This window comes from Micromesistius poutassou (genome assembly GCF_964030765.1).
Source record: "Micromesistius poutassou genome assembly, chromosome: 16".
In the NCBI taxonomy this organism is placed as follows: Eukaryota; Metazoa; Chordata; class Actinopteri; order Gadiformes; family Gadidae; genus Micromesistius; species Micromesistius poutassou.
The window spans coordinates 6284765-6298668 of NC_140286.1; the positions used below are offsets into that span (position 1 = coordinate 6284765).

The 13904-nt window shown below is 40.3% G+C and overlaps 1 protein-coding gene across 2 annotated transcripts in view; it reads right to left on the reverse strand.

The window, feature by feature from the left end:
- Positions 1 to 5333, reverse strand: part of LOC311360449 (tissue factor-like) — a 10391-nt gene extending 5058 nt beyond the window's left edge. For both annotated transcript variants that reach the window (XM_084480527.1, XM_084480526.1), the window contains exons 1-6: positions 5151 to 5333; positions 4432 to 4540; positions 4123 to 4209; positions 3650 to 3729; positions 3143 to 3324; positions 485 to 641 (exon numbers count right to left, since the gene is read on the reverse strand). In XM_084480527.1, the coding sequence (XP_084336653.1) occupies positions 485 to 641; positions 3143 to 3324; positions 3650 to 3729; positions 4123 to 4209; positions 4432 to 4540; positions 5151 to 5220 (685 nt within the window). In that variant the 5' untranslated portion in view covers positions 5221 to 5333. The remainder of the gene's footprint in view (positions 1 to 484; positions 642 to 3142; positions 3325 to 3649; positions 3730 to 4122; positions 4210 to 4431; positions 4541 to 5150) is intronic.
- Between the last annotated feature and the right edge of the window lie 8571 nt (positions 5334 to 13904).

The following is a 13904-nucleotide window of genomic DNA, read 5'->3' on the forward strand; positions in this document are numbered from 1 at the left end:
TCAGTTAGGAGTTGCTTTTTCTTTCTCTTTCCTTGCTTTTGTTTATTTTTTGTGACCCAGATTTCCTGGGTAAAAACATGACTATCATGGTGCAAACTAGCCCTCCAGCATTAGCCATCACTTTCCTTGGAATAAACCATTTTGCGCCTTCTATAAGGGGTAACACTGAGCCTCCACTATTCTGTTTTATACACTAAGTTCAGTACCTCAAATGTTCTATTCAGCCAATTTAATGTTAATTGCGACATTAATTACTTAGAAATAAAATTGCAAACAAAAAACAACTTTTCATCCCAGTCTTTTTCTCCCCCCATCGGAGCGTGTAGATGAATGTGCGTGTGTTTGTGTGTGTGTGTGTGTGTGTGTGTAAATGAATGTGCGTGCGTGGGTGCGAGGGTGGGTGCGTGGGTGCGTGGGTGCGTGCGTGCATGCGTGCGTGCGTCCGTGCGTGCGTGCATGTGTGCGTGTGCGTGTGTGCGCACACCTTGAAAGAAGGTCTTGCTGACCGATGAGCACTGCTGCTTGCTCCAGGCCCCCAGCTCCTCTCTGTTGAGGATCAGGGCCGCGACGCTGAAGCAGTAGCCCTGGTGGGGCTCCAGGCCGTCCACAACGGCCACGTTGCTGTCTACGTCCGTCTCCTTCTGCAGAGGGCCAGACACTCACTGTTAAATACTCACTGGACCCTCTGTTTGTGAGGGTGGAATAATGTCCCCGGGAGCATCCACAAAGTGACTTGCAAGACATTGTAAATGGAACCTGAAATACTGCTTGAAAAGTAGGTATTACATCCGTGTCTGCTTGTATGTGATGTGATGTATGTCAAATAACAATGTTATCCCAATTTCATAGATTGTATCTCAATGTATTTAGGCTATTTCGACTTGATTTTGTATTTACTAATCTGTTATGTTGTTGATGTGTTATGTGTTTTGGATGGACCAGAGGAAGACTAGCCGACTATAGCGTTTTCACCTAATGGGGATCTGTTCAGAAACAATTAAGCAAATACTGAAAAACAAATTAAATCACATGATATTCAGACAAGACATAGCCAAGCATGTTGCTTTAATGTTTGAGCAACACAATATGGTAATTAAAGAAGAAGACAGCACAATTAAACATAAGACCACATAATCGTGTGGTCGGAAATCGTTAAATCGTGCATAATGAATGAAAAAGAATGAAAGAATGACCATAAGAACCGTTAAATCTTATATAATAGTAAGAGGTTCGAAGAAGTATGACCATAAAAACCCAGCAGTTGAAGTTCCCATGGGAGAATCCCTCCATAATTGTGGCCATAAATCATTTTCTAACTGTTGAATTGGTTTGAACATCTAAAGTCAGTTGGGTATGATATCCAAGCTGAGGCAGCAGAAAAAGGTTCAAACATTTCATCGACTATGAATCTCAGGCCACTTTGATAAGAGTGCCCTACAAGTTAGCTGTAACATTTATAATGTATACTTATATGCTCATACTAATGCACTACAGTACATATACACTACTATTAGTCTGTCTGGTAGAAAAGAGTTCAACGACAGCGGTTGGTCTTTATCTTATTAACATCTTTATGCCAGACCATAAAACTACTACAAAGATCTTGTGTCCTCCCCACTATTGCGAAACACATCCTGGAGGCTGATTGCACATCCCTCCTCCCTCCACACCCGCTCTTTAGAAAGGGCCCCATTTTGCTTTTGGTTGAGGAGTCGTGGGAAATGAGGCGGTTTTCTAGGTGGGGGTGACAGGGGAGCCAACGTGAGCAAACACAGGGTCTCTCTGATTCATCCGCTGTGAATGACCGGATCAGCCCTGCACTGTACAGGCCCTGCCAAATCCCTTTAGTTTTTATTGATTCATGACCACAATGAAAGAATGTTATACACTTATATTATGTGCAAGCGAGCGACAGAAACCCCAGAAGGCGTACGTATTATTACTACTTTATTTCCCATCTGGGATCAGTAAAGTACCATCTTATGTGGTTATATCTTAAAATAAGATGGATTGATGGTGCTGTGTGTGTCCACTGAGCTCCACACAGTTTGGTTAATCAAACAGACTCCCTGACTAGATCAAAAGTATATGTTTGAGAATATATCAACTACAATATCCTTTGTTGTTGTCAGATGAACATGGTATATTTCATTGCCGTGATAAGCAATTCCAGAACAAATTGTGAATGTTATGGTATAGTTCAGATGGGACGGAATGAGGCGCATTAATCATTTTTTAAAGGATTGTCCTTCAGGTTGATATCATGACATCATGGCTGTGTCACTCCTTAGCCACCAGCCATTAATTAACCCTAATTACCCACAGGTGTTTCATTCCCCCATCAGTCCCCCTGTATATACAGCCTGTGGGTTTTCCTCTGTTCGGTTGCTTTCTTTACTAAACGCTCTAAACTCAACCAGACTTCCTCTCGTGTCTGACACAGAAGTCCTTCAACACACCAGCAGATGTATACATCCTGTTGCGTTGTACAAGACGTTTATACAATCTTTATAAATGGTTGTATGCATTCAAGTTTTACTACCAGTAACAACTAGATTGTACTCTGGTCTTTTTACTTATATTTAAGAATAACAAATAGCCATCTCAAGCCTTTTCCAATATATATAGCTGTAAAAAACTACTGGCAGGAAGAATAGAGAGTAAGTAATTTTCCTCTCATCAAATACTACACATTTTTTGGTATTCACCTGAAAAAAAAAAAAAAAAACTTTTAATAATTGAAGCTTTATTTTATATTCCTTGTATTGTCTTGCCACCCTAACTGTTCCTAGTGTTATCTAGTGTTAACCTTTGTGGCTAGGGAAAACCACTCACAAGGGAGCAGTGATCCCCTTATGCATTCCTCTGCTTGTATGAACACAGCCAACTCTGTCCTTTAGGTAAACATTTCCCTGAATTGACTTGACAATTGCATTGCGGGAAGGGTATGAAACTGTTTAAATAGCTCTGTGAAACGGTACTCTTGGCTCCTCGCTGCTGAAGAGGAGACTGTTGTATGCATGCATATAATAAGGTTAATTTTCTGCAACTATTGTGTGCTTTTTTGCATTCAGAAGTCTCATCTGTCCTAGACCCAAATATCAAATCAAGAAATTGCCTAAAATAAATTTTAGGCCATTACCTTTCTGGTGCTCCCAACCTTTTGGTAGCTGATCCTGTAATGGAGTTCATCCTGGAACACGTCCCTGATGGTGAGCAGACTCCCGTTCTTGTAGATGCTGGTCAGGGGGTCTGTGATGATGAGGGTCACCCTGCCCTCGGCCACCTGGGCTTCTAGGCTGAAGGACACGGCTGTGATCACACCTGGGAGTGAGATGGAGAGAAATATATGGAGTAAAAGATGGAGCAACAGAGAGATGGAGGAAGGGATGGATAAACAGAGAGATGGAGAGAGAGAGAGAGAGAGAGAGAGAGAAGAAGAGAGATGTAGAGAGAGATGTAGAGAGGAGAGGATTATAGTGTTCTTGTTGGTTTATGTAAACTTTGGCAATGCAAAAAGGTTTTTTGTCTCTGGCTTGGCAGTCGTATTCAAAATAAGTGTGATTTGTGTACTACAGACACATCTGGCATTTCCAAATGTTTTTGTTTTTGATTCCTTAGTGTGGATTGTGTGTGTGTATATATTTACTTTGTTTATAGGGGGTGAAGTAATCAGAAGTGCCCCACCAATCAGTGGATATTGTTTTCTTCAATCTGGCAGCGTAGGATCTGTAAGCACACAAATAATGACAGTTCCAAATAAACATCTATATATATATACACATACTGTATATAGACATATCTACACACTACTAATCTATAACAGGCCTACTACTACACTGTACAACACTATATCACACCATACTACACTACACCATACTACATTATGTTACACGACAATACACTACACTAAACTAGTATAGTTAGTATAGTATACTAATCTACACTATACCTTTTTATACAATATTATACAATGCTAAGCTTTACTATACTGTACTATACTACACTATACTATACTTTTCCATACAATACTACAATGCATTCCATACATACTACACTCCACTATGTGACACCATACTATAGGACAGTATCCTATACTGTACTGAACCACAACACACTTACGTCTTTGGGTCAAGGACGTTGGTCAGATCACACTCCGTCTCTTTGATGCCAAGACAATTAGGGGCAGACAGCCAATCCTCGCCATGCCTGTACAACACACAACACGACACAACACAGACACACAAGAAACACAAGCAGCTATAAACACACAACCTCACCTTTTTGATCCACATGGCATAACCAAAGGGCTCGAAAGAACGGGACATGGTATAAGAATAAGTCACTGCATCGATGCAAGTTTAGAACTGTATGCAATCTACTGGGCCGTGGTTAAGTGTTTTTAGATGGTTCTCTGGAAAAGAGGCCTACTCAGCGTATTCAACGTCGTAGGAGGGTTCGCCTGCTTCAGGCTCCCAGGTCAGCAGTGTTTTAAAGTTGGTGGACAACCAGCGAAGTTTGTCCTGGTTGGAATGCTGTCCTGTGTGACACGCACGGACCATAAAGAAGAAAGAAGAACTGTATGTTGTCAAATCCACAGAGAAAGTGTCGCACAAACACATTCTTGTATAGAAGGTTTATAAGGATGATATAACATACGATGCACACAAACAGGCACACACACACACACACACACACACACACACACACACACACACACACACACATACACCCTTGAGTTAACTTAAACTTATAGTCATAATAGTCATAGCAGTCAAATGCAGGGAACACTATGTGCAAAGGGATGATAAATAATCAGTCCTAAGGGGAATTTGGGGAACTTAATAAAGTTGAAACAAACAAACAAGGCTTGATTGAATGCAGAATCAGCCCACCAGTGAGTGCCAAGCCATGATTAAAAACCTCCCCTCCCAAACATCTTTTCAACTTTTTCAACATGAGATGGATCACAGAATCAAATATTGTAAGTTACATAAACAGAAAATGTCCATAGATCGTTTTATATATGTGTGGGTGTGAGTGTGTGTGGCAGAGGGAGTGTGTGTGTGTGTGTGTGTGTGTGTGTGTGTGTGTGTGTGTGTGTGTGTGTGTGTGTGTGTGTGTGTGTGTGTGTGTGTGTGTGTGTTTACCTGCGGTTGCCACTACCAGTGAAGCCGCGAAGACGACGCCAAAATACTGAAAGTGTTTTAAGAAATCCATATCGCCGTTGCGAAGAAATATGGTTTTAATTCGGCCAATATACCGGTTCCGTTTTGGCCCTTCGCGTGTTCCGTGTTTGCTTGTTGCTGAGTTTTCTGTTTGCTACGGATTGGCAAGAGGTTGCTCTTGGTCCGGTACCCAGGTGTCACGGTACCACGTGTTTTCTCCTCGTCATTTGGAAATCGGTGATCCCACCCACTGGAAGCCCTGGAAACAGCGTCTCTGCAAGTTAGCCTACTTGTCTTCTTGTGCCTCGGTCTGATTGAGGCTATAGACTACGTCCTCTGATTCAAAACGTGTGAGAATATGACGATCAAACGACTGAAAACAAACATTCGGTCTAAGCATCTCTACGCATCTGCGTGCGTTCACTCTCACACACACACACACACACACACACACACACACACGCACACACACACACACACACACACACACACACACACACACACACACACACACACACACACACACACACACTCTTAACTGCTTTTCTGATGGATCGCTTAAAGATGCAAACATCTTTATAATATCAATGATCTGAGTCTGCTGAGTCTGCTGTTACATTTTAGAGAGAGAGAGAATGGGTGACAAAGAAAGTGAAGTTTGGTAGAAAAGAGGGACAGATAGAGGAGAGAGAGGGGAGGAGAGAGAAGAGGCAAGAAAGAGTGAGATGAGGAAAGGAAGCGAGAGAGGAGGAAAGTGAGAGCGGATAGAGAGGAGACAAAGGCTATAGAGAGAGAAGAGAGGAGAGGTTTATAAACAAAGATAGATAATGGAGACTGCGGTTCAGTTGAAATCTGAGCATACAATGTTGTTATTGAAAACGCATCCATTTTCGTTTCTGACATTTGGAAACCATTTGAAATGTAGCAAGCATGCTTTAATTGAACCCCTATTGGATCATTTCCGTAGAGATATGCCCATTTTAGCAAACATTGTTGTGAAATATATTAAGAATGCCATCATCTTCTTGTCTCCACCTTAAACACCCCACCCTGCTAGCTTGTGACTTGATTGTCTCATTATTGAGCAGATAGTATAGTATTGCTCTCTGTGTTGCTCTGCATACATGAAGTGATGTTAGAGTTGTTCTATTGTAAACATAATACACACCCAGGTAGCTCCTAAATGCAAAGCAAAATTATTTATTTTAGGTGATTCTGTGAAATTATTTATTACATTTATTACATAAGTTTGTGAATATGTTTTTGGAATTCCCCATGTGCCAAGTTATTGTATTAGTGAACAATGCATAAGGTATAACATATAACAACATTTACAGACCACATTATGACGTGTTCACACAAAACAACTGTTCACTCGAAGTATAAACACACTGCTCTGTTCGGAGAGCTGTTTGTCCCAGTTAGCACCATCTGCATCAGATATACAGGGCATCTGCGTCAGATGGTTCATTTAACAGCCATCATAAACATGCGGCAAGCAGGCTTCAAGGTCTGCCTTCCCATTGCAGCAAACACTGGTGCACCTGAATAAAGAAAGCGCTTGAACACCGTTTCAAGTCACTTTTTTTTCTCCTATCTGATTCTATTTAGAGGTTTGCTTTCTTCAAACTGGTATGTAAATGTCTATGACGGGAACCTCCACCCAGATTAACTGGAAAGCTGCCGGGAATGTTGGCGAGGGAGCTGGAGAGATTAGTGTCTGGAAAATTGATGCCGCAAAATTCAACAGCTTTTTTTCCACATGTTGGCCAATGTCAGGCCTAATAACGGCCTGCAAAGGGAGGGAGCTCCAATGCAGGGACTATCCACAGGCCTGGGAGCTAGCAAGGGATTACGCAGAGGAATAGACGTCCACTTCATCGGGAAAAAGTCATTGTCTTACCAGAGCGCATCAGATGGATTGTTTAACATGCAAACTTTCCATTTGATTAATTCTGTCTTATTTTGTATTTTTATTTGTGTAGTTGTCCTCTATACACAGAAACACACAGAAACACAAACATACATGCACACACACACACACACACACACACACACATATATATATATATATATATATATATATATATATATATATATATATATATATATATATATATATATATATATATATATTTATATCCTTTGAAGAAACACAGTGACTGGGTATTGCATCATGGATCGCAGTGGTATTCCAAGAGGGTGAGGTCTCAGGCAAGGGACTGAGACCTCTTCTGTAAGCAGATCCATTCCAGTAAGTCTGGGGAAATGACTGGAGAAACTCAAGAAAGCCCTTTTTGGGGGGTAAATTATGTTGTATGATGATTGGAGTCCATGAATTGTTCCATATGCCTGCTTTTCCCATTACACCCTTGAGTCAGGGGTCAAAGGTTAATAATAATCGGTTTGACTTCCTCTTTTGACAGGTATTGACCCACAGGGACCCAAATGGGATTTTCAGACGGGATCATCTAATTTATTTCTCACACACACACACACACACACACACACACACACACACACACACACACAGACTTAAATAAAACTGACCCAATGGTAAAATAAGGAAGTTAAACAGGATGTTTACCCTTCTATTGACGACCTGTAAAAAGGACCGTGGAGGTCTGCACACAACAATTCAATATGGACCCCCCTATAAAAGCCTCGGCCACCCTCATGCCACCCCTTCAAAAAAAGTCTGGCTCCGCCACTGCACCTGAGGCTCAGATACTGCAGAGAAAATATAGAACTCAATGTAGAAGCAAAGCAGACGCTTTCTATAATGGATTATCGTATGAATTCATGTTATAGGCTATTTCTAAGTACTAAGTACTCAAATCTCAAGTCTCAAAGGGCTCCACAGCCTATACACTTTAACGAATATTATACAAATATTATACAGTATAACACATGATTATTATACATATATTAAACATATGATAAATCAGACCACAGTCAAACACAAGCAACTTGTGTTTGAATGAGTGAAAGACTACACCCACGGCCACATACAAATACGTGCATGTTCACACATATACAGAGAAATTAGATGAAAGTCTCATGGCATGTACTTTCATAAATAACTATACCCTAGTAGGATATGTGTAGTTGGAATTCAGCAGTCTGACTGAGTAACTGGGTCTTGTATGGGATCAGATACCATTGTATTACCCTAAGGAGCTCTTTTATTGTGCGTACATGTGTGTGTGTGTGTGTGTGTGTGTGTGTGTGTGTGTGTGTGTGTGTGTGTGTGTGTGTGTGTGTGTGTGTGTGTGTGTGTGTGTGTGTGTGTGTGTATGTGGGTGGAAGGGGAGTAGGGTGCAGGAGGGGAAGGGGGAAAGCATCCTAGGAGAGCCATTATCTAGAGGTCATCCACTTGACATTCCAAAACACACGTCACAAGCTCTGTTTCTTTCATTGGTCATCAGGAAGACAGACAGATAGACGGACAGACTGACAATGTGAGCTTGTGTCTAACGAGGAAGTCTTTCAGAAGAGCTAACCTGTGTTTATGAGGTCGCTCACAGCAAGATTATTATCGTTAACTTATTGTGTGTTGAAAAATCCAACAATAATAAAATGTCTTTATTTTTCGTCTTTGTCAATTTGTCTTTTGTGAATGGTTCTGTCTTTTTCTGACCTTTTTGAATCTCACCCCTGACAAGCAACTGATATTTAAAAAAAAACTAAAGCTAACACACACTTTAAAAAGCTAAACTAAAACTAAGCATAAATAAAGCAGCCAACCCACCAAATCTGAAGATGAGAAAACCTTAAGCCAATCAGAATGTTTTAAACTGGAACTGTGTGTTGTCTCTAAGTAGATCTCAATGTTGTAGTCAACAGAAACATAAAAATTAATGTTTCTTGTCTGGTCACTAGGCCTCTTTCCTCTTTCCTGTGGTCCCTCTCAGCTCGGACCACAGAAAACGACTTTTGCTATGGCTCAGTCATGACTCAGCAACTCTTGCACTTTGAGTCCCAGCCCTGTTTAAAGGCCTGTTTACATGGTAACTCCATCTGGGCTGAATGCTAATGACTGCCGGCTGTTGCCATAATGTATTGTGGTTGTTGTGTGGGCCTCTTTCAGGATACTCAAAAATCATTACATGAAGAATACTTTAGGAAATGTGTGTATATTGTATATTGTTGTTTGTGTGTGTGTGTGTGTGTGTGTGTGTGTGTGTGTGTGTGTGTGTGTGTGTGTGTGTGTGTGTGTGTGTGTGTGTGTGTCTGTGTGTGTGTGTTGGAAGAGGGTTGGGGGGGGAGAGAAATTCCAGAGAGGTTTCTTGAGGATTTTGGTCAGAGTAACATCGTTAGATGACGTACAGACGATGACACTGTACCATTTGTCAGATGATCTGGCAGGTAGTGAATCATTGATGACACCAGTAACTCTGACACCAGTTATAGAAAAAGTTGAGGTAACCATTTTTAAGGAGGAATTTACAGCGTCAGAGGTAAGACCTAACACAAACAAGAACAGTCTGTTCTTGTATCATGAGTCACTGAATCAGGTGTTTACAGGCTAATTCCGGGACACACAATTACAGAACCGACCCACTGAAATGCTAGGCTATCTTTAATCTCGGATTGGATCAGAAGTTCGACATGGCTATAGCCAAACTTCTTGGGGAGGCTGCCTCGCCAAGATGGAGTTAAGCAGGTTTTCCTATAGATATCAGGAGATAGATATCAGGAGATATTAAGCCTGTCCATGGAATGCCCTGCTACTGTGGTTAGAATTAGCATGGCTTTAATCTTCTGGTCCATATTTTGACCACTTGAATAAGAGTAACACCTGCACTTTGAATTTTTGACCTTGATGAATTAGTCAACATTGAAAAAAATATATTTTAAATTGTCTTTTTGAAATGGTTAAACTGCTATCTAAGAATTTAAAATTCATATTTGTCATTACATTTCCATATACCAAACCATATTCCATGGTTTGGTATATGTTCAGTTACCTACTCCTTCTGCTTTTTGTTAACGACATTGGAAAATAATAATAATAATTAATAATTTTTGTAGGGGTGCCGATATGAAATGTAGGTGTTGCTTGAGAACTCTTCAAAAGTGAGAGTGTATTCTGGTTGCCGTCCCAAGTTTTTGCATAGTACTAATTTGTTTATTTTCTTTGTTGAACGATCAAAGCCATGACAGCATAATGGACAAGCATATATATCTATATACCTTTGTATTTTAGTCCCTTCCAATCACTGGTCAGCCATTTTTATTGTGGTTCAGCTGGTCAGGTTGTTTACAGTCGAGACAAACACACCCCTACAGATCCCCACTCCAAGGAGCATGATTGGTTCGAAATAAATTTGAAGCAAAAGAAACTGAAATGCCCCGTTCAGACAGATTTCAGCTGGTCAAATCAGACTTTAGATGTTAATCTAAAGTCTATCAGACTTTAGATGTTGATCTAAAGTCTGATTCGTGAGCCAGGTTTATAAAGCTTCTTTCCCACTAGACCAAAAACACGTTCACACCCACAAACATCTGGCTTTTGTCTTTAGTGGGAAAGGTCACAATCTGCATTCATTCCTGGGAAAAATAACTCTGCAGTAGCCGCGGGTATTCACCATATGATCAGACCTCTTTTCGGGTGCTTTGGAAGTTCTGGAAGTTGGTCACTCAGAAACAGAAAGGGTCTACTGGCAATTGAAAATGAGTGAATCTCCTATTTTTAGTCAGTTTTCCCACATTTAAAACACCTGCATGTCCACGCAAATTTGGGTGGAAACATTTAATTATTGGCCTGGGAAGGTGATGTGACAGGGCCCAAGCTGGATCTAAACCTGCAGGTCACTGTACGAGTGTGTGCATGGATTTCATGTAAAGTACTTCACTGCTCAGACAACATGTGCAGTTTTGCTTAGCATTGACTATCGACACATGCCGTTTCCTGTGTGGTAGAAGAACCGTCTCCATCTAACATCTGGTTGCTAACTAGCTCGGGGAAGCTGAAGAGGGACAGGGGCTGAGATCCAAACTAGTCGCCAGAAGGATTCATCGACGCTGAACGTTTCTGTGATCCCAAGCCTGGAGATTGTCCTGACTACGTGACCTCACATTCTGTTACGCTACACGGATCTCTACCTCTACCTCGCTATCTCTTTCTACCTCTAGCCGCCCACATTGATTTCAATGGGCGGGAGGAGATGCCTTGACAGACAAATTCCTTCAGCCAAACAGCGAAACAAAACATGTGATGCCATCCCGGTGTGCTGTTCAGTGGATATATATGGGATCAAGAAGAACGGTGAAAAACTCTGCTAGTGAATTATCTTGTTTTTGATTAAAAGTTGCTATCGAGTCTATTGCTGCTATTTCTACAATTAACTTTACTAATGTTAACGTTACCGCTCATTGCTTTGGGAGATGCCATTCTCAAAAAACATTGCCGGGTTGTGAATGGAGGAAGAGAGAGGGAGATCTGATTTTATGATATGAATGGTTAATTTGTGTCAAATTGAAACGCGAGGCTATACAGAATCGCACGGCTGGTTTGTTTCTACAATATTTCCCTTTCAACGGCCTCCTCGTTCTACACCATTCCTATCTTTATTAGTGAATTCTCTTCACTCCCCTGAGAATAAGCAAATACTGTCAAAGTGTGTCTCACCTCTTAATGTTTCTTTAACCTACGGACCCGCCCCCTCACACCCAACACTACTGACAGGAATTACATTCCTTAGCCCTTATAAACCAGAGGAAAGCACGCAAGACACACCAACTTCTAAAGAAAACCCAGACACTAAAATGAAGCAACAAGATTAATACTATAACAACAACCCTATTTGGAGAGGGGGTTCAAAAACAACAGAAGTTCACAATGCATATGACACAAACGTATGTATTCATTAATTTAAATGATACAATGTTGATATTTTTTGAACCCCTAATATAGAGGCAATACTTTTTAGTTCACTGTGTGCCCCTCATGCCTTGTTTTTGGGTCAAACAAAGGTTGGATCTGTGAATGTTTCCTAGGTTCCACCGGGGGGATGCGCAACCACAGCCCTACTGTGTTGGGTTATTCATTCTGCTCCATGTTAAACAGACTCTGGGTAACTTGATATAGACAGTATGAATCAAAGCAGCAACAGAGGTTTTGCCAGAAGTTTCCGGCATCCGCCATCCATGGCTGTTGTTTAGACACTGATACCTTATACATGTTGCATCTGGAATCTGATTCGGAATATGAAGACACTGCAACAACTGTTGTAATTCAACTGTGCCAGAATGCAACATTACTGTAATGTTGCATTCTGGAACATTTCTGGAAGGTTCACTTTGTAACTTGTAATCTTATTTGAAAATATACAAATACGCTACAGGTTAGACGGTAAGGGCAAGTGGTTAGAGGGTTTAAAAAAAAAGTTTGTAGACTTGAAAAAGTTTGTAGGCTTGTAGACTTAGAAATAAATTGTAGAAATAAATTGTGCATAGAAAATACAACTTATATACGCTGGAGAAGGTTTCAAGCTGAATGTTTATTTGGGCATCAAGAGAAGAAACAACAAAATAATCTATACACGTGAATCTATTTACTGGGAATCTTATATTCTGAAGAAGGAACCGCAAAATACATCTCGTATTTTGACCTGGTGCCCTCTTAAGAATAACCTCGTCCCTTGGCGGCAGGGATGTTATGACAGCTTAGTGGGACTACAAATATGCTTCTCTTCCAACTCAAACATCAGACATCTGTTTGAAAACTACAAAAACATCATTCTGTAGCTTTTTTCCCCTGGGTTCAATTTCCAACAGAACTGAGAAAATTCTGTCATATTCTGTCATGACTTACTTTTCATTTATGCGTTTATCAGAGGCTCACATGAAAACATTGCATGAAAGACATTTCGTCTGTATTGCTAGTGTTGGACAGTGTTCTACTGAAGTGTTTGTAGATGGCACATTTTATGCCAGGGGCCTGTTTTCACATCATATTGGTCAGATTTATGTATGGGGATGGTGAAATATTAGAAGATTTTAGAAAAATTACAAAAATACAGTAGTTTGTCAATTTCATTATTTATTATACTATTAATTATTTTCTGTAGGGCATTACACTTGATGTTTTTAAGTGGGTGGAAAGCATAGATGTCTTTGTATCTGGGAAAACGATCACCTTTCAATGTATATAAAAAAAATTATGAGGAGCAAAACAACAATGTTTTTTTGGCCGACAGCTTTTGTGGCCTGAAGGCAGTCCATGAATCCATAGGAGAAGGGGATGGCATGGAATGTACAAATGTTTGTGACATCAAAATAAGTAACAAAACGTTCAAGCTGTGAAGTGGAAAAAAAATACATAATATATGGTATATTTGACGGTTGGCATACTCTATAAGCCCAATGGTATTAGAGAAATTTAGCAATATTTAAAAAAGTAATACACAGCTTTATAAAAATCCCCAAATCTCATATGAAAATCTGAAATAAAATAACATAATTTGGTTAGAAATATAAAGGCTTTAACAAACAAAGCACCAATGTTATCATACATCCTAAAAAATATATACAACCGGCTGACCTACTTCTTACGGCATAATAATATTCAATAAATAAGTGCAATTAAAGACAGTTGTGCACTACAGCAGTGATGCAAAACCGATGTCTTGTGATATGCAAATATTCGCCATGTCTGGTGCCAAAGTATTTGTAGGCTACACTATACGGTCCCTCCCCTACTACTTTAGTTATCTGGATACCACACCTACT